The sequence below is a fragment of the Nomascus leucogenys genome, chromosome 23 (assembly GCF_006542625.1).
Source record: "Nomascus leucogenys isolate Asia chromosome 23, Asia_NLE_v1, whole genome shotgun sequence".
NCBI lineage: Eukaryota > Metazoa > Chordata > Mammalia > Primates > Hylobatidae > Nomascus > Nomascus leucogenys.
In genome coordinates this window covers 29662748-29689216 of record NC_044403.1, presented here as the reverse complement: position 1 = coordinate 29689216, position 26469 = coordinate 29662748, and the positions used below count along the sequence as shown (strand labels likewise).

Sequence of the window (26469 nt, the reverse complement as noted above, 5' to 3'; positions counted from 1 at the left end):
GCTCACTGCAAGCCCCGCCTCCCGGGTTCACGCCATTCTCCTGCCTCAGCCTCCCGAGTAGCTGGGACTACAGGCGCCCACCACCGCTCCCGGCTAATTTTTTTGTATTTTTAGTAGAGACGCGGTTTCACTGTGTTAGCCAGGATGGTCTCGATCTCCTGACCTTGTGATCCGCCCGCCTCGGCCTCCCAAAGTGCTGGGATTACAGGCGTTGAGCCACCGCGCCCGGCCTTGGTGGGCACTTTTAACTGTGAGATGAGTCTTTCAGTTTTAGGAAATTTACTCATATTATTTCTTTGATAATTTCTTTCCCTCTGTTTTCTGTTTTCTTTTCCAGGAATCTCTGTTATGATGTTGGAACCCTCTATGATGTTTACCATTTCTTTATTTTCCTGGACTTACCCTCTACGATTTTTACCATTTATTTTCAATCTTGGTCTGTTTTCTTAGAGATTTACTTAATTTTGTCTTCTAACTCTTTTCTGAATTAGTTAAGGTTGTGTCCAAGTGCATATCACACAGACCCCAAAGAAACAGTGACATAGTTTTTCTTTCACATCAAGGAATTCTGGAGGTAAAGACTGTCCAGGGCTGGCCCAGTGCTCCTGACATCATAAGGGACCTGGCTTCTCTCTATCTGCTGTCCTCAGTGTATGACTTCTGTACTCAGGGTCGTGACTGCTGGAGTTCCAGCCACTGTAGCCATCTTCCAAGCATCAAAAGAAGCCAGTTTAGCTCCCTGTAAGGGGCCTGCCGGGAAGCCCCACACAACACATAATTAGTTGTGTGGCTGCATCTTGCCGTAAGGAACCAGGAAAAGGTACCTTTTTAGTTGGATAAGTTGTTGTTCTGAATAAAGTCAGAGCTCTAATACTGTAGAAGAAGCTGCATACAACCTTTTATGGATGTATCTTAGTTCAGTTGAGGGCATTTTGTTTTTTCTGGATAGTTTATAAAGTGTGCATCCTACAGTTCAGGGTGACTTAGATTAATGGAATACAGCAGCATCTCTGCCACACCTTCTGTTGAATATTTAATGTTGGCTCTGACATTTTAATTTTCCAGCACTCCTTTTTGTTCTGTGATTGCATCAAGATGTTTGATGGATGTAGTTTTTCTCTTCTTTTTCTTAAAGGTATGAAGTGAGCGTTATTTCTTAAGTTTTTTCCTGTTCCTAACCCTCCCCGCACCCACGCCCAGACTAAGTATTGCTGTATTGCCCAGGCTGGAGTGCAGTGGTGTGATCTCGGCTCACTGCAACCTCCGCCTCCCTGTTCGAGCAATTCTCCTGCCTCAGCCTCCCAAGTAGCTGGGATTACAGGTGTCCACCACCACGCTCGGCTAATTTTTGTATTTTTAGTAGAGAGAAGGGGTTTCACTATGTTGGCCAGGCTGGTCTCGAACTCCTGACCTCAAGTGATCGATTTACAGGTGTGAGCCACCACACCCCCAGCCTCCTGCTCCTTTCTTTGTTTTTGTTTCTGTTTAATTCCGTTTTTTTGTCTGTTTTGGTCCTTGTCTTTCCAGCTGGAGGGTTTTCTTTGGTGTCTTTAGTTCTTAGCTGCCTGTCTGTATTTTTTTTTTTTTTTCGAGACGGAGTCTTGCTCTTTCTCCCAGGCCAGAGTGCAGTGGCGCGATCTCGGCTCACTGCAAGCTCCGCCTCCCGGGTTCACGCCATTCTCCTGCCTCAGCCTCCCGAGTAGCTGGGACTACAGGCGGCCACCACCACGCCCGGCTAATGTTTTGTATTTTTTTTAGTAGAGACGGGGTTTCACTCTGTTAGCCAGGATGGTCTCGATCTCCTGACCTCATGATCCGCCCGCCTCGGCCTCCCAAAGTGCTGGAATTACAGGCATGAGCCACCGCGCCCAGCATCTGTCTGTATTTTTTTAACAGCTTTCTTGCAATGTAATTAACTTACCGTACGGTTCACCTACTTAAAACATACAGGCCAGGCACAGTGGCTCACACCTTAATCCCAGCAGTTTGGGAGGCCAAAGCAGACAGATTGCTTGAGCCCAGGAGTTTGAGACCAGCCTGGGCACATGACAAAAACCTGTCTCTACAAAAATAATACAAAAATCAGTCAGGCGTGATGGCATGTGCCAGTAACCCCTACACTTTGGGAGGACGAGGCAGGTGGATTGCTTGAGTCCATGAGTTGGGGACCAGCTTGGCCAACATGGCAAAACCCCATCTCTCCTAAAAATACCAAAATTAGCCGGGCATGGTGGTGCATGCCTGTAATCCAAGCTACTCAGGAGGCTGAGATGGGAAGATCCCTTGAGCCTGGGAGGCGGAGGCTGCAGTAAGCTGAAATCACGCCACTGCACTGCAGCCTGGGTGACGGAGCAAGATCCTGTCTCAAAAAATAAAGTATACAATTCGGAGTTTTTGAGTATATTCACAAAGTTGTGCAACCATCACCACAATCAATTTTAGAACATTTTCGTCATCTCGAAAATAAGCCCTGTTCCCTTTAGCTGTCACTCCCCACTCCCACCCCCCAGCCCTGTGCAATAATCTACTTTCTGTCTTTGAAGCTTTGCCTATTCTGGACATTTTGTATAAACGGGTTTATAGAGGATGTGGTCTTTTGTGACTGGCTTCTTGAACTTGGCATCATGTTCTCAAGGTTCAACCATGTTTTAGCATGCACGTTCCTTTTTATGGCCAAATACTTCCTCGTATGGAGAGTCCACACTGTTTATCCATTCGTCAGTTCGTGGGCATTTGGGTTGTCTCCTCCTCTTGGCTGTTAGGAGTAGTGTTGCTGTGAACATTATGTACCAGTGTTTGTGTGGACATTCATTTTCATTTCCATTTGCTTATGTGTGGAATTACTGGGTCATATGGCAGCTCTCTTTAACTTACTGCGGCACTCCCAAGAGTCTTCCGAAGTGGCTGCCCCGTTTTCTATTCCCACCTGCAGGGTATGAGGGTCCTATTTTCTTTTTTTGAGACGGAGTCTGGCTCTGTCGCCCAGGCTGGAGTGCGGTGGCGGAATCTTGGCTCACTGTAAGCTCCATCTCCTGGGTTCACGCCATTCTCCTGCCTCAGCCTCCCAAGTAGCTGGGACTTTAGGCGCCTGCCACCATGCCCGGCTAACTTTTTCGTATTTTTAGTAGAGACAGGGTTTCACCATGTTAGCCAGGATGGTCTTGATCTCCTGACCTCATGATCCACCCGCCTCGGCCTCCCAAAGTGCTGGGATTACAGGCGTGAGCCACCACGCCTGGCCCAATTTTTTATTTTTATTTGAATTTTTTATAGAGGATCTCACTATGTTGCCCAGGCTGGCCTTGAACTCCTGGCCTCAAGTGATCCTCCTGCCTGAGCTTTCCAAAGTGCTGGGATTACAGGTGTGAGCCACTGTGCCTGGCCCCTTTCACATTCCTAATAGTGTCCTTTGATGCACAGATGTTTTTAATGTTGATGATGATCAGTTCATCAAGTTTTTCTTTTGTTATTTGTTCTGGTTATATTTAGTAGTGACTGGGAGCTCTTTGTGCAAGGTAGGACTTGTCATCTCGTGGTTTCACTTTAAGATGATTGGGCTGGGGAGCTAGCTGTTTTATTGGGGAAATCAATAAATATATGTGTTTACTGGATTTTTTTTCCCCCTGAGGTGATTTAGTTTCTCCAGAGACAATTCATTTAATTTCCCTGGAAGGGACATACTCGGTCACAGGTGTTCTGGTAGTGGGATAAAGAGTCGGGGGTAGGGGCCCTGACTGTTTCTGATGCTGGCTTTCACTTAACTCTGCTGTTCTTACTCCCCCTCTTCCCTCTCTTTTGAATAAGGCCCGTGTCCCTGAGACCCGTTGCCCTCCTGTTTTAATTTCTGAAGATGGTCACCCTTTGGTCTTCTTTAAAAAAGTTTTGTTTGCTTGTTTGTTTTTTAATTTTTAATTTCGTAGAGACAGGGTCTTGCTATGTTGCCCAGACTGGTTTTAAACTCCTGGGCTTAAGCCATCCTCCTGCCTCAGCCTCCCAAAGTAATGGGATTACGGGCGGGAGCCACCACATCCCGCCCACCCTTTGATCTTCTACCGATGCATGGGAGGGGTGGGCCTGGGGGCTGGACCATCCAGTGTACAGACTTTTTGTCAGTTCCTGGGGTCAAATCCTGTTCCCTCCAGCTCCGAGCCACGCAGCTTAGCTTCTTATCTGTCACCCCTGAAGATATTGGTAGGTTGTGACTCTTTTTGCTTTCTCTACCCTGTGGAATCCAGTCTGGTCCTAATCAGCTTTGAGTCTCCAAAGCTTGCCCAGCTCTCTTATCAGCTGGTCTCTTTGTTTTCTTTATCTTTGTGGTGCTGCACATTGTTTAAAGTTTCTTGCCATTATCCTTCTAGCTGGGTCTCTGGAAGGGGAAAAAATAAACTTGGGTAGTCAGTCTCCTGCCTTTAGCCAGGTGTCCAGGTTGCTGGGTGTGGCCTGTGTGCCACTCTGAAGGGGTCGGCAGTCGCTGTTTGGAGTGCTGGGCTGAGAAGGCCCTAGCAGGGAGGAGTGCTGGGTGGACGGTCACGGCCACGTGCGTAGCCAGGGAAATATTTGTCAGCCCTTCTCCTTAAGCGATGAGGAGTCATTTAAGGTTTTCGAACAGGGCAGGACGTGGCCAGAGTTGTGCTTAGTTGGATAACTCCGGCACCCAGACTGGAAGCAGGTGTGAGACTCCTGCAGTGGAGACCAGGCGAGACGCATGCGCCTTCTGAGGACCTCGGCCGAGAGGCTGGCTTCAGGGTGTAGCGTGGGAGGCAGGATGCTGTCCGCTTTTTCTCAGGAGGGGCTGAAATCATCTCCCAGTCTCCCTTCCAGCCCTGGTTGTGGGAATTGGAACCTGTACAGCTGGCAGTGGTGCTTCACAACCCTGCTGTGAGTCTGAGGGGCCCCCCAGCCCCCTGGAGAAGCCTTCACCCTTGCTTGAGCACTCACCCCCAACGGCCTGTCCAGCCTCAGCCCTGACTCAGGGGAAGGAGCTTAGGCGAGCTGATGTGTGGCTCTTTCCTGGCATGGCTCAGGACCCTGGGGGTATAGCTGGGGTCAGAGGGGAGACCCAGTTGGCAGTGGCAGGAAGCACTCATGGGAACACTACCTTGGAGCGGGAGGTGGCATGTCCGGGACCCTCTTGCACTAGCTCCTGCCTTTAGCTGTTGGTAATATTCTGTGTTCTTCTTGCCACCCTCCAGATGAGGACCATCCTAGGTCTCTTGTTTCACAAGTAGGGGAAACTGAGGCATGGAGTAAGCCAGGGCCTGGCCCTGAGTCCCCCAGCCAGGGTGACCTCTGTCCTGTGGGCACTCCTGTTGGATACATGCTGTGAGATAGATGGGCCCAGACAGACTGAGAGAGATGACAGCTGCACTATTCTCACCACGTTACATATAGTAACACGTCCGGTCCTCACCACAGCCAAGACTGTTGATAACCTCATCCGCAGAGGGGAAACTGAGGTACAGACAGGTAAAATCACCTGCCAAAGGTTGCCCAGTTCGTAGTACCAGACCCATGCCAGACCATGGATCCATACCTGAGCAGCCTGACCCCAGGGTGTGTGCTTGGAGCCACCATACTCAACAGTCCTCCTTGCGAAGTCCCTGGCTGCCCTCCATGCAGGGTCCTGGAGCTTCTCCTGCTCCCACTGGAGAAAGCTCTGAATTGTCTAAAACAGATCCCCAGCCCCCTGAGGAACAGCAGGCAGTGGCAGCGTGGGGAGAGCAGACTCAGCTCTGTGCAGTCAGTGTAGAGCCAGGCTCTTGGGCTTCTTGCGTCTTCTCCACCTGAGATATCCCTTCCAGAAAATAGGGCAGTGGCCCTGCATGGAGACTAAGGTTGCCAGGGAGGAAGGAGGACCTAGAAGGTACCTTTCCAAACTTGGTAGTGGCCCGTGTCCTCTCTTTCCTTCTGACTCTTAGGGGAGTTTGGAGGTGGGGGTTGATGGGAGAAGAGAAGGTTGGGACAGCTGGTGCCAAGGACATGGGATTCAGCAGGTTCCCTTGTGGACTGTGTGCTCCCGCCACGTGCTGTGCGGGCCCAGCGCGGCCCTCGGCTTCCAGGAGCTCGCGCTCTGGATGGGAGGATCCAGCACGAGTCTCAGGGTCCTGGGGCAGGAGCCGCTGGACAGGGGAGTGTGGTGTGCCCACCAGCAAGGCCCTTCTGGTGTGTCATGGCAGGGCACGGTGGGCAGCAGTTGGCCCTAGCTGGGGGAGAGTCTCAGTTCTACCACTTGAGAACTGTGTCCCGGGCAAATCTTGGCTTCTGTGTGCCTCTGCTTCTTTGTGGGAATAGTTAGCAGTTTGATCTTGGGGACCTGCCAGGGGCTGTGTTGCTGAAGACCCCGTGTGTGTGGCTGGCTGGTACTAACTGGGGGGCTATGACCTACCCTTGCCCCACCCCTTGCCTGAGCCCTCTGAGTGCCAGCAGCCTGGGCAGGGTGAGGACGGGTGAAATCAGAGACGAGGGAGCGCCGGAGGTCAGGGCACCTTGGCGGTCATCTGCTCCCTCCTCCGCATGTGTGAGGCGGGCAGAGGCACCAGAGGAAGACACATATGTGACAGGGAAAGGTAAATGTGCGTGTTTGCTGACAATGAGACTTTGCGTCACTTGTGGGTCCTCACAGGCTGCTCCGACTCTCCCAGCATCGGGAGGCTCCTGTCTTCTGCTCCCTGGACTGGTCCCGCCTTCCCCCGCCATCAGCTGGTGTGAACTTGGCCACACACAATTAGAAAGGAAAACTGCTCAGTCAAGGAAACGGTGTCGCCTCTCCCGGAGCCTTTCTTTTCCTGCCTGGCTGTTTTCTCAGTCCTGGCTCCCCAGCCTTGAAAGTGCGTGCTGCAGAGGCAATGAGAACACCCTTGGAGTGAGAGGAGGACTTGTCCGTCCCCAGTCTAGCCTCCCTGCCTGCCCCCCGAGTTCCTGCTCTTACTGAGGGCACTGTGGTGGCAATTCATAGACTCTCGGACTGCTGGGACACATTGCCAGCTAGAAGTGGCATCTGCCAGCCTGAAGGGCTGAGCCTGCTGGGGCCGTGTGCAGCCTCAGCCCTATCTGATGAGCTCCACGGGGCCTGGAGCGAGGGACTGATGCGACGAAGCCCCCTTCCTCCCCCAGAGCCCTGCAAGTCCAGCAGAGGCCACCTGTCTCTGGGGCCGGAGAGAGGGGGCCTTTGGTCACTGGTGGCCATTAACGCCGCTCTGCACATTGGAAATGCCAGGCAGAGCCAGGCTGCACCGTGGAGGCAGCAGAGTACCCCAGACTGTCCTCCCATCTCAGCCTGCTGTTCCCTTTCAGGCCCTGACATTTCTCCCAGGCACATACCAGCACGTGACAATGAATCTGAGCCCCTCCAGGCCCCCACACCCGGGCTGCGGCTGTCTCTGCTCATCTGTCAGTCACCCGATCCCCCACACCTGTTCCAGGCACAGCCTGTGAGCTGCCCACCCGCACGCACAGCTATGAATAGGGCGGAGGGAGGGTTGCAAGGGGGCACTCACAGGGCAGGGGACGGGGGCAGCTCTCATTTTTTCTTACGCCAAGAAGCATAGCTTGTTTTGGGTAGGTGCTCAGTGTGGGGGGATATGAGGGTGGACAGGAAATGTCAGGAGTATAGCTGCAGGAGAAGGGGTGAGGCTGTAGTTAGAAGGATCCAGGCACTGAGGACGAGTCAAGGTGCTCCAGGGCGGGCCGTCTGCGTCGCCGGTTGGTGTGTTCCGGGTCTATGCAGTGTGACCACGAGTTCTGGGGCTGACCATGGGATCTCTCTCCCCCTGACCCCCTGCTCAACCCCAGCGCCTATATTCTATTTGCTCTCCCAATTATAAATTCCCCGAGAGCAGAAACAATGTCTCAACCTCTCTGGGTCTTCCTGCGTCTAGCACTGCTGGCCTGGGCTGGATAAATGGGCACCTGAGCGATGGGAAGAGCCAGGGAGTGGGAGCTGATGACAGAAGAGTGTATTTGAGATGGAGGTGGAGCTGGGGTGCAGAACTCTCAGGGTGAGCAGGACAGGGTAGGTTCTGGCTTGCGACTGAGGGACCTTGCTCTTCTCACTGGTGCCACCCGCAGGTGAGAGGGTGAACAGCCGCCTGCAACCTTGATTGAAGGCCCACCCTACTAAGGCCCTGGGAGAGCTTAGTTCTTGCCTCCAGGGAGCATCGTATCTGGAAGGGGGCAAGGACCTCTGGACAGATTATGACAGACACGGTAATGGAGGGGGATCTGCCAATTGCTCCTGGGGGCTGGGGGCAGCTGCTGCCTCTGTGTGTCTGGAAGAGGTGGGAGGTGTGTGTGCCAGTCCTTTCCAGCTTGGCACACGGGATTCTTCTAAGGTGGTACATGCATAAGCATTTTTTTTTAATAGTTATGTAGTTGCCCGGACTCAGTGGCTCATTCCTGTAATCCCCCCACTTTGGGAAGCTGAGGCAGGAGGACCACTTGAGCCCAGGAGTTCAAGACCAGCCTGGGCAACATGGCGAAGCCCTATCCCTATGTTTTAAAATAATTTTATTTGAAAATATGAAAAATAGTTATAGGCCGGATGCGGTGGCTCACGCCTGTAATCCCAACACTTTGGGAGGCCGAGGCAGGTGGATCACTTGAGGCCAGGAGTTCATGACCAGCCTGGCCAACATGGTGAAACACCATTTCTATTTAAAAAAAAAAAATACAAAAACTAGCCGAGCGTGGTGGTGGGCACCTGTAATCTCAGCTACTCAGGAGGCTGAGGCAGAAGAATCGCTTGAACCCAGGAGGCAAAGGTTGCAGTGAGCTGAGATTGCGCCATTACACTCCAACCCAGGTGACACAGCGAGATTGCGTCTCAAAAAATAAAAATAAAAAGATAGTTATATAGTTATTTTCCTATATATTAGAAAGAAGAGAATCTTTGATTTCTTGGATTTATTGCTTAGAATGGAATTAAGGAACACAAGTGAGTTGATTTAAAAGAATCAGGACGTGTAGTAGATGGCTCATGAATGTGGCATTGATCAGAGAGGCCATGCGCGGCTAAAGTCTGAGGGTCATCACCATTGATGCCTGGCCTCACCTCTTGGTGTTCCCCACCACGTCCAGTGCGTCCTTCCCAGGCAGCTGGGCTTCCTGCTAGCAGCATTTCAGGCATTGTTCACATTTCTGCCCTGTGCTTCCAGCTACAGCATATGTCCTGAGCACACAAACTGTCCCCAGCCCCTTTTTAGGAACAGTCTGACAAACTCAATCTCCTAGGGGGATCAGGTGACTTCGAGAAAATAGGAGACAGGCCAGGTGCAGTGGCTCACACCTGTAATCCCAACACTCTGGGAGGCCAAGGTGAGAGGATCACTTGAGGTCAAGAGTTTGAGACCAGCCTAGACAACAGCGAGACCCTGCCTCTACAAAAAAATTTTAAAATTAGCCAGGTGTGGTGGCACATGCCTATAGTCCTAGCTACTCAGGAGGCTGAAGTGGGAAGACTGCTTGAATCCAGGAGTTCAAGGCTGCAGTGAGCCGTGATCATACCACTGCACTCCAGCCTGAGTGACGGAGCGAGATTCTGACTTTAACAAAAAAAAAAAAAAAAGAAGAAAATAGGAGCCCGAAAGCCTGGGTTCTGGTCCCATTCACCTTATATTTGCCTGTAAGACCTTGGGCCCTTCACAGCCACAGTTAAATCTAGTCTGGCAGAGGCCTCAGCCACCTCTGCCATGCCCCCCTGGGCACCCTGCCTACATGTGTCATCCCCTCCCTCCCAGCATCACAGATGGAGACAGAGTGGGGAGACTGAGGCCAGCTCAGGGGTGGTAGTGGAGGGTGTTTAGGATAAATGCTGTTGTCTGTTTCAGAGGCTGAGCATTGACACGAATGCTCTTTTTCCCTAATGGCCTCATCAAAGCCGAGGCAGGTGCACTGAACCATACGCCATTCTGTTTCAGCATGAAAACAGCCTTTTTTTCCTCATCATAAACGTAATCCACCCTCATTCTGTTCCATAGCCTGCTTTCTCACTCAGTGTGTTTGTAGTCATCCATGATAATAAATGCAGGTCCTTCTCAGCATGTTTTGTGGCTACATAATGTTTCTATTGTGCTGTAGACAATCACCACCCCCCGCCAGTCTAGAGAAAGGTCCTGCTCTGGGAAAACTTTTCTCCAAAGGAGAGAAAAATAACGATTGAGTGTCCCCTCATGGCCAGTAGTAGAATTGCTTGGTGCCCGGCTCTGAATCTGGCCAAAACCTTCCAGGGGTTCTAGGGATCCCCTTATCTTTGCACAGAAGAGTCCTTGGTGTCAGAACCTTGACCGAGGCCTGACGCTTCACTGCAGTCGTAGGGCTGCGCTCTGGGCACAGCTTGCGGTGGTTTCAGACCAGGCTGTGGGTGGGAGGAGCGGCCTCCCCTGAGAATAAACCTTTGTAATGCGCCTGTGCGTCGTTTCTGAGTCCTGACTTGTTCTCTTAGCACCCCTGGCTCAGATGGGGTGATTTGATGTGGGGCTGAACTTCTGGGCATGGGGACCCCTAAGAGGCGTAAGGCTTCCGGAATACAGTTCCTGCCTCAGAGTCCCCGAAGCACCAAATTGTCTCATCTGGTGCCTTCCTTTCTTCGCTGTGGCACTCTGCTGGTTTGGGACAAGTATTGGGGTTGGAGCCTGAAGACCTGGGGTTTTTCACTTACCAGCTGGATGATGTAGGCAAGGCTAACAGTCAGGACCCCTCATGGATAAAAACAAGGCCGTGGTTTTGGTTGTGAGATCGGCACAGGGTCTTACTCCGCCTTTTCCAGAAGGGAAGTTTCAGATCAGCCCGACATCCAGCCGGAGGCCCCCTGGGCTCTGTTTTCATCAGGGGAAGGAAGAGCAGCCTGTCTGAGGCAAGGAGAGAAGCTGACCTAGAGACCAGTGGCTGGGCCTGCGAAGGGCCTTGTGGGCCAGGCCAGGGACCGAGACTCCTGTCCCTGTGGCTAAATGGCTCAATGAGACGGGGCAGTGACTGTCTTCTGAAGAGACTCCCAGGGCAGTTAAGAGAATGAACCGAAGGGAGGGACAGCTGGTGCTGGGGAGATTGCTCTGGAGGCTGAAGCAGAGATGTCAAAAGATCGGTGGCGGGACCCAGCAATGCCTAGAGGGGAGCCCCAGAGCCGTTTCTGAGGGAGCGTCGATCAGGTCTCAGGCGAGACAAGAGGATGAGACAGGAGCGCCCGTCGCCCCTTCCACCCTCCCCGCTGCCGGTCTCTTGCCCTGGTTTTCTGTTCTCATGCTTCCTGCACTATCAAAATTCACTCTGGAATGATTCTGATAGATGCATTCAAACCAAAATAGAGCTGACTGATAGAGATTCAAACCTTTGCAGTTTAACAAGAACAAAATCTTAGACTATGAAACTTGAAGTCTTAAAGATGGAATCTGGGGCTGCCACCTGCTGGGTGTGTTAGTACCTGGCCAGGCAGCAGTGGCCTGAAACTATGTGGGTCCCAGTGTCCTCTTTTCCCATGATTTAGGCAACACGACCTGATTTTGTATCAGGCAGAGATGTAGAGGATGGTGGAAGCTTTCCAGCGTCCTACTGTCTACCCTCAGTCTGATTTCTTCCCAGCCCTAGGGCTGGAACCGGGACCTTGAGGTCTCCTTGATGCTCCCGTCTGACGTGGCACCTGCTGACACTCCCTCGGCTTCCCCCTGTCTCCCTCCAGGCAGACCTCAACACCAACATCGAGGATGAAGGCAGCTCCTTCTATGGGGTCTCCAGCCAGTACGAGAGCCCTGAGAACATGATTATCACCTGCTCCACCAAAGTCTGCTCTTTCGGCAAGCAGGTGGTGGAGAAAGTTGAGGTAGGAGGCCACCCTGGTGGGTGAGGGGCGGTGGCAGTGGTCTGTGTTTGCTGGGCATGGCTTCCATTTGCTTTCAGGAAGAGTGCCCTCCGTTAGGGAGCCAGGACAATCCCTTGTTGCCTTCCCTGTCTGCTGTCAGTGCTGCGTGCCTTCCACACTCCCCTTGGCACCAGTGTCCTGCCCAGCTCACCAGAGCCATTGCTGCCCTTTGAGGATCTTCCAAGCACGTCCTTAGAGGCACCCCCGGTCCTCTCCAAGAGCAGAGCCGAAGCACAGCTAGGGCCCTGGGGCATCTACCTAGTCCAGCCCTCTGGTTTCACAGCAGAGGCCCAGAGAGAGCAGAGGCCTCCCCACCAATCGCCCACACGTGGTCACACGGCTCACTAGTGCAGAAGCAGGGCTAGGATCTCTGTCCCCTGCTCACTTTGTACTCCATGAATGCCTAAAACTGTTCCTTCCCTGATTTTCTACTTGTGGGTACCCTGGAGACCCTGCTCTAATGGAAGTTACAGAAAATTCAGGCCTGCCTTTTACGGTTTCTCCCACTCTGCTAAAGCCCCGGCCAGGGGCAGTGCAGGACAGTGGTGAGGAGCACAAACTCAGGTGAATCTCTACCCAGCCACCCTGCTTTCCGGTGCGTGTTTGGGGGGTTGTGATAAAATCCTCTGTTTTTTGGCCCTAAACAAGTTATCTTCACTGTCCATGACACAGACGCCTGCAGCACCCTGTGTTCTGGGCCCGCTGCATAGTGGCAGTGACAAGGAGCTGGAACTGAAGGCCTCCAACCCAAAGCACCTATGGACTCTGAGAGTCTGGGACCCTGTGCCACCCACACACTTGTTAAACCTCCTCACCATGCAGGCCAGTCTTCGTCCCTCTCCTCACCCTGTCCCCAGATTGGTCTGAATTAATGAAGTCCTACTGTCACATTGGTCTGAATTAATGAAGTCCTACTGTCACATTGGTCTGAATTAATGAAGTCCTACTGTCACATTGGTCTGAATTAATGAAGTCCTACTCTCACATTGGTCTGAATTAATGAAGTCCTACTCTCACATTGGTTTGAGGCACCCAGATGCCAGGCCAGCACCAGGGAGGAGACATTCCCCCACCCAGTGCTTCTCCGCCTGGCTGCACCTTACAGTCTTCTGGGAGCTTTGGAAACACACCAGTGCCTGAAACCCATTCATCACCCCTCAATCTCTAGGGTAGAGTCCAGGCATTAACGGTTTTTAAAAAGTTCCTCAAATTATTTATTTCTAATTAAACTTGTAAAACTTTTGAGATAATTGTGGATCCACTTGGGATCATAATCCCATGTGCCCTTTACCCAGCTCTTGCCCTGGCAATATCTTGCCTAACTAGAGTATAAAGTGGACAACCAGGAAATGGACATGGATGCAGTCCACCAAGCTGGTTCAGATCTCACCAGTTTTATAGGCTCTCCTGTGTGCACATGCATGCGTGTGTGTAGATAGGGAAATTTGCATGATCACCACCAGACTCCCAGGGGTCCCTGTGTGCCCCTCATGGTGTCCTCATGTACAGCCAGGATTGAGAGGCTCCTACCACTGCTGCTGTGTCTCCTTAAGCTCCCTCCTGCCATCCCCGGTTCCTGCTGGTCACCCATGGAGAAAGGAGGTCTTGTTTAGTGTCCACCAACCTAAGAGGGTGACTTTCTTTTTTTCTTTTTGTGAGACAGTCTCACTCTGTCGCCCAGGCTGGAATGCAGTGGTACGATCTCAGCTTGCTGCAACCTCCGCCTCCCGGGTTCAAGCGATTCTCCTGCCTCAGCCTCCAGAGTAGCTGAGATTACAGGCACGCACCACGGTGCCCGGCTAATTTTTGTATTTTAATAGTAACAAGATTTCACCATGTTGGCCAGGCTGGTCTTGAACTCCTGACCTCAGGTGATCTGCCTGCCTTGGCCTCCCAAAGTGTTGGGATTGCAGGCGTGAGCCACTGCCCCTGTCTGGGGGTGACTCTTTTCTTAAGGGCCCCTAGGCCTCCTGCCTTTCCCTCCCGTGGAGTTGTTGGGTCTGGGCTGGAGGTGGTCAGAATGGGATTCTAAGCCCCTGCTGTCCCTGGGTCCTGCAGACAGAGTATGCTCGCTATGAGAATGGACACTACTCTTACCGTATCCACCGGTCCCCGCTCTGTGAGTACATGATCAACTTCATCCACAAGCTGAAGCACCTCCCCGAGAAGTACATGATGAACAGCGTGCTGGAGAACTTCACCATCCTGCAGGTGTGCGGCGGGTGCTGCGGGTGTGGCTGGAGTCTGTGCGTGGGTAGCAGCGATGGTGTGCCCTCATCTGGGGCCTTGTTAACCCTTGTCTTTCTCTCTCCCACAGGTGGTCACCAACAGAGACACACAGGAGACCTTGCTGTGCATCGCCTATGTCTTTGAGGTGTCAGCCAGTGAGCACGGGGCTCAGCACCATATCTACAGGCTGGTGAAAGAATGAGAGACTCGGGGAGCAGGGAGGGGGGAAGAGACGTGTGTGCAGGAAATGGGGACATGGGGAGGGGACCTGCAGGGGCAGCCCCCGGAAGTGCCAAGAGAGCTGAGAGGAGCAGTCGTGACTCTACCCAGGAACAAACTGTGCCTGAACCTGAGGTGCCCAACCCCAAATAAACCCAAGATGCTGTGTATTTTCAGAGGACCTGGTCTGGCTGTGTGAGCCTCGGGAGGGACTGGGGGAGCAAGGGGGCCATCTGGGAGGCAGGCCGGAAGCAGTGCTGAGAGACATACCCCGGGCAGTTCTGAAGCCAGCGCCCCAGTGGACTCAGCCAGGAACATCGCCGGACCCTGGGACTGAAGATGTGACGGTCTCTGCTGCCTCTCAAACCCCTGCACTGTGGCGCTGGCCATGCCGTGAGGCACGAGGAATGCATGGGCCACGCACCCACTGCCACGTGCGCCCCTGCTGCACTCCCAGGACGGTTCACACAGAGAGGCCCCATCCCCTGGGGCGTGGGTTTTACGTGTGGAGGTGACAGTTGTTGGACGGGGTCACCGTCAGAACTCTCTGGATAGTTTCCGTCCATCTCAGTGGATGTGGATTCCATGACCATCTTCCCTGACCATGTTGGGGGCACTGGTTTCAAATCAAAGGAGCCTGAGGCGGGGAGGGCAGGAGGCGGCAGGGCTGAGGCCGGCCTGCGGAGTCTTGGTGGGAGGTTGGGTGCACCAGTGTCCTCTTGGCCGTGGCCAGGAGGTTGATGAGAGGTCTGTGGTGCTCCGCTGGTCCCCGAGAGCCATTGGTGCTTGTGAGTCTTGTTCAAACTCTGTCCCAGCCAAGGTGCCTGTTAGGTGGAGGCCTCCTCAGAGCCAGCCTGCACCATCTAACTTCTTCCCTGAGGGGTAGTTTCTGTGCTGCCAGGGGTGGAGGAGGGGAATGGACCCCACCCTGAGCCTAGACTTAGATGTGCAGCTGAAGGGGTGCCTGGGTTGATTTCTCCTGAGAACTGGCATGGGTTCTGAGTTTTGCCAGTCCTGGCTTCGGTGCTAGTATTCTAAGCTGCCTGACCTTGGGCATTTGTCAACCTGTCTGAACCTTAGTACCCTTTCCTCTCTGTAGAGTGGGAAGAGATGGAGTCTGGGAAGCGCCTGGTGCAAGCTGTACTAAATACACCTAACAGTGAGCTCCTCCCTCCCTGCTTCCCTCCCATGGGGAGGCCGGAATCTGGCTCCTTGCTGTCACCTAGTGGCTCTTTGGGGTCATCTTCCCTCATAGGAAGCACAGATCCAGTAGCCTAGAGCAGAACGGGAAGGAAGATTCAGGCTAGGGGTGTTTATGTTTGTTACACTGGGGAGGTAACTGCATGGGACTGCATAAGTAAGACAGACAGCATCGAAGAGGTATCATGGAGTATGGTTAGGAGCGAGGGCTCTGGAGTCAGACTAGCTACAGACTAGCTGAGTTACCTTGGGGCAAGTTATTTCATTTCACCGTGCCTCAGTTTCCCCATCTGTAAAATTTGTATAACAATAACCTACCTCGCGTATCTACAGTAAATGTGTTCACTAAATGTACGTCGTTATTAATCACAGGAGCTTGCAGTCTCACTAGGTCAGACTGGAAAACTACTAAGTGATCCTCAAAGCCACTGGCGCTCAGAGACTGGAGAGATCAAGGTGCAGAAGACTCGGGGAAGGGTAGTGCTTGAGGGGAGCTGCCCTTAAAGGGTGGGCAGCATCTAGTGAAGCAGATGGAGGGAAGTTGACCAGCATCCCAGATGTGGGGAAGAGGCCAGCAGCCGTCTCCTTCTCCTCCACGGCCCAGTCCCCACTGTCTTAACCAAAGAACAGCTTTAACCAAAGCCCTCTGGGTATCAGGACCACTGCTAAACCTCTCGCCAGGCTGCAGAGCTATGCAGTCTGGAGGCCCAGCTCTCATCAGAAGCTGGGGCATGGGCTCTAGGGGAAGCTGGGGTCGGATGAGCCTCTGAGCAAGTGGCAGGTGCCTACATGTCCCAGCATAGGTTCGTGTTTGTGTAAGGCTCTCCTGCCCCCACCCCCAGGCACCAGCACAGCCTTTGCCTTCACTCTCTCCCCTCCCCTGTCCCTGGGGGATTGAATAAAGGAAGCTGGGGTTGGCCATCCTTCTAGCTTGACTGGCAGCACCAGTGCTGTGACGGAAGGATGTGTTGTGCCAGCAGCCTCTTGGCTGCAGGACAAATGCACATTTAAAGAGATAACCTTTTTGTGTCCTGGCTGGGAAAGAGGTCAGTGCAGATGTTTTTGGGTCCAGGTGTTGGCTGTGAGTTTTCCTTCCCTCTATGAACTGACCTCAGCAGCCTAGTGGACAGTCACCTCCTTTACAGGTGTAAAATCCAAGCCAGTCAACCATAGCAGGTGGCAGACGTAGCTGCCTTCCCCGTGGTGTGGTGCAGACCATGACTCTTGGGGCAAATGGGTGAGCTGGCCCTACCTCGCCTGCAGCCTCCTCTGAGGCTCCCCTGCTGCCTCCCCACTAGCCACCCTGAATCACCTACCTCCCAGCACCCCTGGCCAGTAGTGTTCATCCCGTCTTCCATCTGCGATCTGTCGCTCATTCTTCCAGAGCCAAAGAGGAATCCCTTCTTCTCATGCAGGAGACTTAGTCATACCTGCCCTTGTGTGTCAAAAGCATTCCGTTTATGGCCTGTTAGAAACCCTGTCACAAGCATGGTACCTGGACACAGGTGCCTCTGTGGTCTCTTCTCATCCTCACCAATGGGTACTATGCTAGCCCCATTTTACAGATGAGGCAAACGTGGCACGGAGAGCTCCGCTAACTTGCTTGGATGATTCATGCATCTATTCATTCACTTAGCAAATACTTATTTAACTTCTGCTTTGTGCTAGGTACTGGGGATGTGTCAGTGGGAATGTGTCAGTGAGGAAGACGACAGACAGGCTCCTTGGGAAGAAAAGAGTAAGCAAGTGAGGAGACAGGTGGGCGTGGTGAGGTTCGCAGGCACTGGGGGAGGCCTCTCTGAGGCAGCGGGGCTTGAGTTGATTCTGAAGGACAGGAAGAGCCAGCCCTGGGGGGCTGGGGGAACAGTATTCCAAGTGGAGGGAACAGCAGGTGCTGGGGGCAGGGAGGTGACAGATGTGTCCCAGGTACAGAGAAGAGGCCACTGTTCCAGAAAACACAGTGAACAGGAGAGAGGAGGGGGCCAGGGCATTCCAGGTGGGGAAAGGCAGCAGGTGGCCCAGTGGCGCCCCCTCTTTTGGTGAGGGCTTTGGACCTTACCTGGTGTGATGGGAAGTCCTGGAAGTGTGTTAAGCAGGGGAGTCTTTTTGATCAGATTTTCTAGAAAATGACAGTGGGCTGCTGTGGACCTCAGAGAGGCATTTGTGATTGTGTGTTTCGGGCTCTTCCCACGAAACTCGGCTCTGCGCAGTGAGACCTCGTTTCCTGGTTCTGTTTGATGAGTGAGCGAATGCACGTGGCAGGAGGTCATGTCCCTTGGGCCTGTGAGGTGAGGAAGGGTCCCTGAGCCCTGTGAGGAGAGAGACTCTTCCACCATTCTGACGTGATCCGAGTTAGCAGGTAGCACTGTCCAGATGGAAATGGGGATGGGAGATGGACCATCTCTCTCACTGGGTCCAGCCACGAGCCAGCAGACTGTTTCCCATGGGCCCCCCATCTTTTAGAGTGGGATGATCTTTCTAACAAAGAAACCCACACAGGAGTTTGGGGTGTGTGTGGTGTGTGTGTGTGTGTGTTTACCTTTCAGGATGGAAGCCAGTGGGGTGTGGAGCGAGGGGCTGGCATGGTTGACCTCGCCCAGCCCAGTACACTGTGTGTGCTTAGAGCATGCACCTGCTCCCTCTGCTGGGCTGAGACTCAGAGGACACTGGGCAGGTGCGGGGGGGCAGGGGGGGGTAGGAGGGCCGTGGCTGTGTTGGGTGGGGCCGCATCAGGTGTGTGGCACAGAGGGGGAAGGTGAGGTGGAGTGGCAGTGTGTTCCACCCAGCGGTCCCTGTGTTTGACCTCTTTGTACACTCTCTGTTATATTAGCTCTCAGAATGAAAATGAGATACTTTTCCCCAGTCTATGTATGTTGCTCTTAAGAATGTACACTTGGCCAGGTGCAATGGCTCATGCCTGTAATCCTAGCACTTTGGGAGGCCAACATGGGCGGATCACCAGAGGTCAGGAGTTCAAGACCAGCCTGGCCAACATGGCGAAACCCCATCTCTACTAAAAATACAAAAGTTACCTGGGTGTGGTGGTGGGCACCTGTAATCCCAGCTACTAGGGAGACTGAGGCAGGAGAATTGCTTGAACCCAGGAGGTGGAGGTTGCAGGGAGCCGAGACCGCGCCACCACACTCCAGCCTAGGCAACAAGAACGAAACTCCGTCTCCAAAAAAAAATAAATAAATAACTTAAAGTTAAGCCAGGCCAGTGATCGAATTGACCTCTTACAAGTTGTGTGATCTTGGACAAACACCCTCTAGGGAACTTCATAATCTCATTTGTGAAATGGGAATAAATGCTCTGACTTGGGACTGCCGTTGGGAGGAGGAAAGGTCATGGTGTGTGAAGGAGCAGGGCCACCCCTCACTCATGGCGCACGCTCAGGGAATGTGAAATGTGGGTGTGTAAAAATGTCCCCTGACTCTGCCCTTCCCACCCTTCAAACACAGGCACATGCACGCATACTTATTTTTATAGAAGAAAAGCTCTAATGTCCCTCAAAGAAGGTGAGGAGAAGACCTTGAGTCTTGGTTTAGTGAGAACTGCCCCGTGCAAGGTTGTGCTTTTAGATTTTCATCGTCACCCTGGTGTCAGGAAAGGGGAGGGAGTGTTCTAAATTGGGGAGATAACTTTGTGGCCCATTAAGGGGAGAAAGAGGCCCCAAGGGAAGGTCTAGAAAGGAAAGACAGGCCGGGTGCTGTGGCTCACACCTGTAATCCCAGCACTTTGGGAGGCTGAGGCGGGAGGATCACTTGAGCCCAGCCTGGGCAACATGGCAAAACCCCATCTCTACAAAAAAATAGAAAAATTAGCAGGGCATGGTGGCATGCTCTTGTAGTCCCAGTGACTTGGGAGGCTGAGGTGGGAGGATCGCTTGAGCATAGGAGGTCAGGAATGCAGTGAGCTGAGCTTGCATCACTGCACTCCAGCCTGGGCAACAGAGCAGGACCCTATCTCAAAAAAAAAAAAAAGAAAGAAAGAAAAGAAAGGGAGGGCAGAGCAAATGGAGGACTGAAATACTCTAAGAAACTGTCAGCAAATCTGACTTTCATTCAGCTTCCTGAGAAACGGCAGGGAGAGGTGGTCAGGTGCCTTCGTAGAAGGCGGGAGCCCCATTGGTGGAAATGGCTGAGTCTTCTGAAGCTCATGGATGTCTAATACTCAACTTTCAGTTTTTTTTGTATTTTTGTTATGTAAAGCCCCTTCATCTCTCCAAATCTTCAGTAAAGGCTGCTACATACACAAAGGCCTTTGTGTGCGTGATCTTTTTCTTGGAAATGACAGGTGCACACCTGTCCACAGAACGCAGAGGTGGCAGCAGCAGGTCGCAGCCACCGAGGCCGTCACAGCCTGAAGCAAGGCAGTGGAAGCGGGGACTCAGCCGTGCAAGCTGCCCAGCCTCCCACCCACCCCCCCACCCCCCCCTCCAGAGAATGAAAAGCACTCGGGGACACCTCCAAGGCTGGGGTCAGGTTCAAGCCAGTATCACTGGGCTCCCCGGGAACAAGTGTCTCCACGGCCATGTGGTTATATCAGTCCTTTACTGTCCCCAAGCGAGGTTCCAGGAGGGAGTTCTGTCACCAGGTTCTGTGAGCACTGCACCTTTAGGAGCAACAGTAAATGGACACAGGACCCCCTGGATTTGAAGAGTGGTCAAAGGGAGAGGTTCAGGCAGGGGCTGGCAACATGTGATCCCTAGCTTGGCATCCTAGGAACTCGAGTCTAGCACTTGGCTCAGGAAAAGGAGGCTTATTAGCAGCCCACATGACTGACTTGCTAGCCAGAATCAGAACAGCGTGATTGATAAGCCCAAGTGCCACTTCATTAATTCACACGGAACAGCACCGCTCCCAGCACATGGGAATGCTTGTATCTGCCCGTCAGCACCTTCCTCCGTGCAACACCAGATCACTTGCGTACGGTAGCTTGTGCCAGTGCTTACGCAGGGAGTTGTCCAGCCTTAAAGGATTGCAGGCCATTGATGTTGAGGACCTGGTGCCCCCGTGTCCACTACAGGGACCTGAATTCTCCCATCCGAGAATCAAGAAACCGTTTTTCCTGGACATTGGTTAGCAATGACTTTTGTTTGTTTGTTTGTTTGTTTAGCAATGGGCTCTCACTCTACTGCCTAGGCTGGTCTTGAACTCCTGGCCTCCACAATCCTCCCACCTCAGCCTCCTGAGTAACTGGGATGACAGGCGTGAGTCACCGTGCCCAACAACATTTTTTGCCACCACAAGTCCATTCTATCAGAGGTCCCCAGCCCCTGGGCTGCAGACCAGTACCTATCCGTGGCCTGTTAGGAACCAGGCCACACAGCAGGAGGTGAGTGGCGGGTGGGAGAGCAAGCATTCCCGTCTGAGCTCCGCCTCCTGTCCAATCAGCCGTGGCATTGGATTCTCATAGGAGCACGAACCCTGTTGTGAACTGTGCGTGCGAGAGGAATCCAGGTTGCACTCTTCTTAAGAGAATCTATTGGCCGGGCGCGGTGGCTCACGCCTGTAATCCCAGCACTTTGGGAGGCCGAGGCAGGCAGATCACAAGGTCAGGAGATCTAGACCATCCTGGCTAACACGGTGAAACCCCGTCTCTACTAAAAATACAAAAAAATTAGCCGGGCGTGGTGGCAGACGCCTGTAGTCCCAGCTACTTGGGAGGCTGAGGCAGGAGAATGGCGTGAACCCGGGAGGCGGAGCTTGCAGTGAGCTGAGATTGCGCCACTGCACCCCAGCCTGGGCGACAGAGCAAGACTCCGTCTCAAAAAAAAAAAAAAAAAAAATCTATTGCCTGATGATCTGAGGTGGAACAGTTTCATCCCCAAACCATCCCACCTGCACTCCCCGCTCCATCCATGGAAAAATTGTCTTCCACGAAACCAGTCCCTGGTGCCACAAAGGTTGGGGACCACTGCATTACATCATGCAGAAAAGTGACGATGCTGCTGAATAGGGTACAGTATGCAGCCAACGGTCACTCCCCAAACACCTCTTAGCACCTGAGAGTGGGCTGTTTGACTACTCTCGTTTTCAGTAGCTTCGGGTTCAGAGGGGGATCATTCTGAAGCCCCCTTTGTACCTGGAGCAGTTTCTCCCCGCTTCCTCTCCCCGTCTGGGTGGAGAGACAGGAGGCCTGCCAGTCGCATGCTCAGCACCTTCCTTTCAGACTGTGGGCTGGACCAGTGACCCGACACGACCCCTCACCTTTAGGGCTGGGAGGGTGGAGGAGGGTCTGCTTTAGACTGAGTTCTTTTTGGTTCAGGCTTGTGGGTTGTGCTGGGCATCACAGACAGGCTTACAATTTGAGACTGACGAAAGCAAGGAAGGGGAAGGGAACAGGAAAACACAAGCGGAAGGGATGTGGGAGGAGCCAGGTTGGGAGTCCCATTATCGTCCCCGAGAGTTGTCCTTTCAGGCACTGCCAGCAGTGAGGGTGGCTGGTGGGGCCCAGTGGCTATTCTGCCACAGCCGACAGCTGCATTTCCTGAGCAAACACTGGAAGCAAGTACGGTCCTAGGTGCTGGGGATACAGTGGGGCAGAATGCAGAGACCTTCACTCTCCTGTGGCCTCCCTTCTAGCAGGGGAGACTTCCAAGAAACAAGCAACAAAAAAGGTAGGGAAACAAGAAAGCAGCAGGAGGTGATGCGTGCTTCGATGAAAATAAAACCACAGCATGTGTTGGAGTAGGGTTTGGCCAAGTCCAGCCCAGCGCCTGTTTTGTTTGTTTTTCTTAGAGACAGGGTCCCACTGTGTTGCCCAGGCTGGTCTTGAACTCCTGGCCTCAAGTGATCCTCCTGCCTCAGCCTCCCAAGTAGCTGGGGCTGCTGGCCCACACATCACATCTGGCTAAGAATGGTTTTTACATTTGTTTGTTTGGAGACAGGGTCTTGCTCTGTTGCCCAGACTGGAGTGCAATGGCACACTCACGGCTCACTGCAATCTCAACCTCCTGGGCTCAAGTGATCCTCCTGTCCCAGCCTCCCGAGTAGCTGGGACCACAGGACAGTGCCACCTTGCCAGCTGATTTTAAAATTTCTTGTAGAGGTGTATGTTGCTCCGGCTGGTCTCAAACTCCTAGGCTCAAAGTGATCCTCCCACCTCAGCCTCCCAGAGCACTAGGATTGCAAGTGTGAGCTACCATGCCCAGCAGGATTTTATGTTTTAAAATGATTGAATAAAAATTGAAAGCAGAATAACATTTGTGACCCTGGAAGATGATATGGAATTCCAGTTTCAGTGTCCACAAATATAGTTTTGTTTGTTTTGTGAGATAGGGTCTTGTTCTGTTGCCCAGGCTGGAACGCAGTGGTGCTATCTCAGCTCACTGCAGCCTCCACCTCCTGGGCTCAAGCAATTCTCCTGCCTCAGCCTCAAGAGTAGATAGGACCATAGGCACACGCCTGGCTAATTTTTGTATTTTTGTAGAGACGAGTTTTTGCCATGTAGTCCAGGCTGGTCTCGAACTCCTGGACTCAAGTGGTCTGCCCGCCTTGGCCTCCCAGAGTGCTGGGATTACAGGCGTGACCCACTGCGCCCGGCCATAAATAGAGTTGTATTGGAACATAGCCACAGTCCCTTGCTTACAGATCTTCTCCGGCTGCTTCTATGCCACAGTGGTAGAGTTGAGCGGTCGTGGCAGAGACCATATACAGCTCACAGCACCTGAAATATTTACTATCTGACCCTTCACAGAAAAAGTTTGCCCACTCCTGCATTAGGGGGTGGCTGGAACGGCTTTTTCAGAGTGGGTGGTCCTCGAAGGCCTCTCTGAGGTGACACAGCAGCCAGCCACGTGAAGACCTGGGGAAGGAGCCCAGGGCAAGTGTGTGGAGGTGGGAGAGCGCACGTGTTCAGGTAGAGAAAGAGGGCTGGAGTGACGTCCTGGTCCTGCTCCAGGGTGTATCTTCAATCATTTACTAGAGGAGAGGAGCGGTTTCGGGAGGTGGTTTTTTCCCCTGCTCCATCTATTTCCTCCCAGTGGCTTTCTCTTGGTTAGTTTGGTGTTGGCCATTCCTGGCAGAGCCTTTCCTCAGAAGCCCAGCAGTCCTGGTTGTTCAAACTTAAGACCTGGGCGCTAAAAGCCAGTGAGAGGCTCTGACTGTGCAGCAGGTGCTGGAGGCTGGGTCGCGCTCTGTGACCATCTGGCTGGGCTCTTATTTTAGGAAGTGAGTTTCTTTAGGGTATTTCCTCCTGGCCTGGTCAAATTCCATGGACAGGGTTTCTTCAATTTCTTGCTGGGGAGAGTGTGTGGCCACCAGCATTCTGGGAACCAAGTGCTGGAACGTCTCAACCTGCAGTATGGAAACTTTCACTAATCCCCCTGTTTTATGCACTGTGCTCTTTCGTTCAGCTGTATCTGGTGTCCCCCAGGGAGAGAACTCCCAGCTGCTGCCTAAGCTGTGGAGGGGAAGTCCCCCAACTGCACGGGGTTGAGGAGAGATTTGGGGAATCTATCTCTTCTTGAGCTCAATTTGATCAATTCTTCTGCCTTTGGCCCCATCTCTACCTCTACTGCCAGAGATACCTGGTGTCACCAATTCATGACTTTTGAAGGGTTGGGTGGTATGAGTCATGCTCCTTTGTGGCTTTCCCTGGGTTAGGATTCAGCTTCCTTCCCCTTCTCCTTCCCTCCCTCCCTCCCTCCCTTCCTTCCTTCCTTCCTTTTTTTAGAAGGAATCTCGCTCTGTCACCCAGGCTAGAGGGCAGTGGCATGATCTTGACTCACTGCAACCCCCACTTCCTAGATTCAAGCAATTCTCCTGCCTCAGCCTCCCGAGTAGCTGGGATTACAGGCGTGTACCATCACGCTGGGCTGATTTTTGTATTTTTAGTAGAGACAAGGTTTCACCATATTGGCCAGGCTGGTCTCAAACTCCTGACCTCAAGTGATCCGCCCGCCTTGGCCTTCCAAAGTGCTAGGATTACAGGCGTAAGCCACCATGCCCAGCCCCTTTCTTGCTTGCTTTCCTTCTGATTTCTTTCTCTTATTAATATTATTTTTTTGAGACAGGTTGGAGTACAGTGGCATGATCTCAGATCACTGCAAGCTCCGCCTCCCCGGCTCAAGTGACCCACCCACCTCATCCTCCAGAGTAGTTGGGACTACAGGTATCTGCCACCACACCTGGCTAATTTTTGCATTTTTTTGTAGAGATGGGTTTTCACCATGTTGCCCAGGCTGGTCTCGAAATCCTGGACTCAAGCAACCCACCCATCCCAGCCTCCCAAAGTGTTGGGATTACAGGCATGAGCCACCACACTCTGGCTTCTTTCTTTGTTTCTTTCTTTCCTTCCTTCCTTCCTTCCTCCTTCCTTCCTTTCAGCCACCACACTCTGGCCTCCCTCCCTCCTTCCCTCCTTCCTTCCTCCCTCCCTCCCTCCTCTCTCTCTCTCTCTCTCTTTCTTTCTTTTTCTTCTTTCCTTCTCTTTCTCTCTCTCTCTTTCCTTCCTTCCTTCTTTCTTTCCATCCTTCCTTCCTCCTTCCTTCCTTCCTTCCTTCCAGCCACCACACTCTGGCCTCCCTCCCTCCTTCCCTCCTTCCTTCCTCCCTCCCTCCTCTTTCTTTCTTTATTTTTTTCTTTCTTTCTTCTTTTCTCTTTTCCCTTCTCTTTCTCTCTCTTTTCCTTCCTTCCTTCCTTCCTTCCTCTTTCTTTCTCTCTCTCTCTCTCTCTCTCCTTCTTTCTTTCTTCTTTCCCTCCTTCTCTCCCTCCCTTTCTCTCTCCCCCTCACCTCCCCTCCCCTCCCCTTCCCTTGACAGAGTCTTGCTTTGTTGCCCAGGCTGGAAGTGCACTGGCACAATAAAAGTGATTTAAAATAGAAATGTATTTCTCTCTCATGAAATCTGTCCATAATTGTTATGGTACTCCATGGCATCAAGGACCCAATATCTTTTTTTTTTTTTTCAGACAGTCTCACTCTATTACCCAGGCTGGAGTGCAGTAGCACGATCTCAGCTCACTGCAAACTGTGCCTCTTGAGCTCAGGGGATCCTTCCACCTCAGCTTCCTGAGTAGCTGGGACTCTGGGTGTGTGCCACCATGCCCAGCAAATTTTTTGCATTTTCTGTAGAGACAGAGTTTCACCATGTTAGAGTATTTTGGACTCAAGCAGTCTGCCCCCTTGGCCTCCCAAAGTGCTGTGATTACAGGTGTGAGCCACCATACCTAGCTCCAAGATCATTTTACCTTGTTGCTTTACCCTGGGTAGTTTCTATTCCTAAGGTCATATCATGGTCGAGAAGAGCTTCAGGAAATCCAAGACTATTACATAACATTCCATTCAGTTGAAAAGAAAAAGGATGAAGCTTTTGAAGGCCCTGACAAGATTCTGTGGTAGGGAAACCTCCTTTTTTTTTTCTCTTAACATCTGTTAACAAAATTTCCGTTTTCATCTTTTCTCTGGTAACATCTGGTAGTTATACATGTTGCTGACACCTCAATGTCTGAAATCGAGTAAGAAAGTAAGATCTATGTGGCCGGGCGTGGTGGCTCACACCTGTAATCCCAGCACTTTGGGAGGCTGAGGTGGGTGGATCACCCGAGGTCAGGAGTTCGAGACCAGCCTCAACATGGGGAAACCCCATCTCTACTAAAAATACAAAAAAAAAAAAAAAAAAAAAAATAGCTGGGCGTGGTGGTGCACGCCTGCAATCCCAGCTACTCGGGAGGCTGAGGTAGGAGAATTGCTTGAACCCGGGAGGCGGAGGTTGCGGTGAGCCGAGATCGTGCCATTGCACTCCAGCCTGGGCAACAAGAGCGAAACTCAGTCTCAAAAAAAAAAAAAGGTAGCTCTATGCTGCTGTGGTTTTAATGTGTCCCCTGCAAAATTCAGGTGTTGTCAATGTGACAGTATTAAGAGGTGGGGCCTTTAACAGGTGATTCTATCATAAGGACTTCTCCCCTATGAACGGGATTAGTGCCCTTATAAAAAAGGCTTCTCATGGCTGTTGGCCCTTTTGCCCTTCT

The 26469-nt window shown here is 52.4% G+C and overlaps 1 protein-coding gene across 4 annotated transcripts in view; it reads left to right on the top strand.

Moving 5' to 3' along the window:
- Positions 1-14474, top strand: part of TEAD4 (TEA domain transcription factor 4) — an 83794-nt gene extending 69320 nt beyond the window's left edge. For all 4 annotated transcript variants that reach the window (XM_030804854.1, XM_030804852.1, XM_030804855.1 and 1 more), the window contains 3 exons: positions 11669-11809; positions 13907-14059; positions 14166-14474. In XM_030804854.1, the coding sequence (XP_030660714.1) occupies positions 11669-11809; positions 13907-14059; positions 14166-14279 (408 nt within the window). In that variant the 3' untranslated portion in view covers positions 14280-14474. The remainder of the gene's footprint in view (positions 1-11668; positions 11810-13906; positions 14060-14165) is intronic.
- Positions 14475-26469: the final 11995 nt, after the last annotated feature.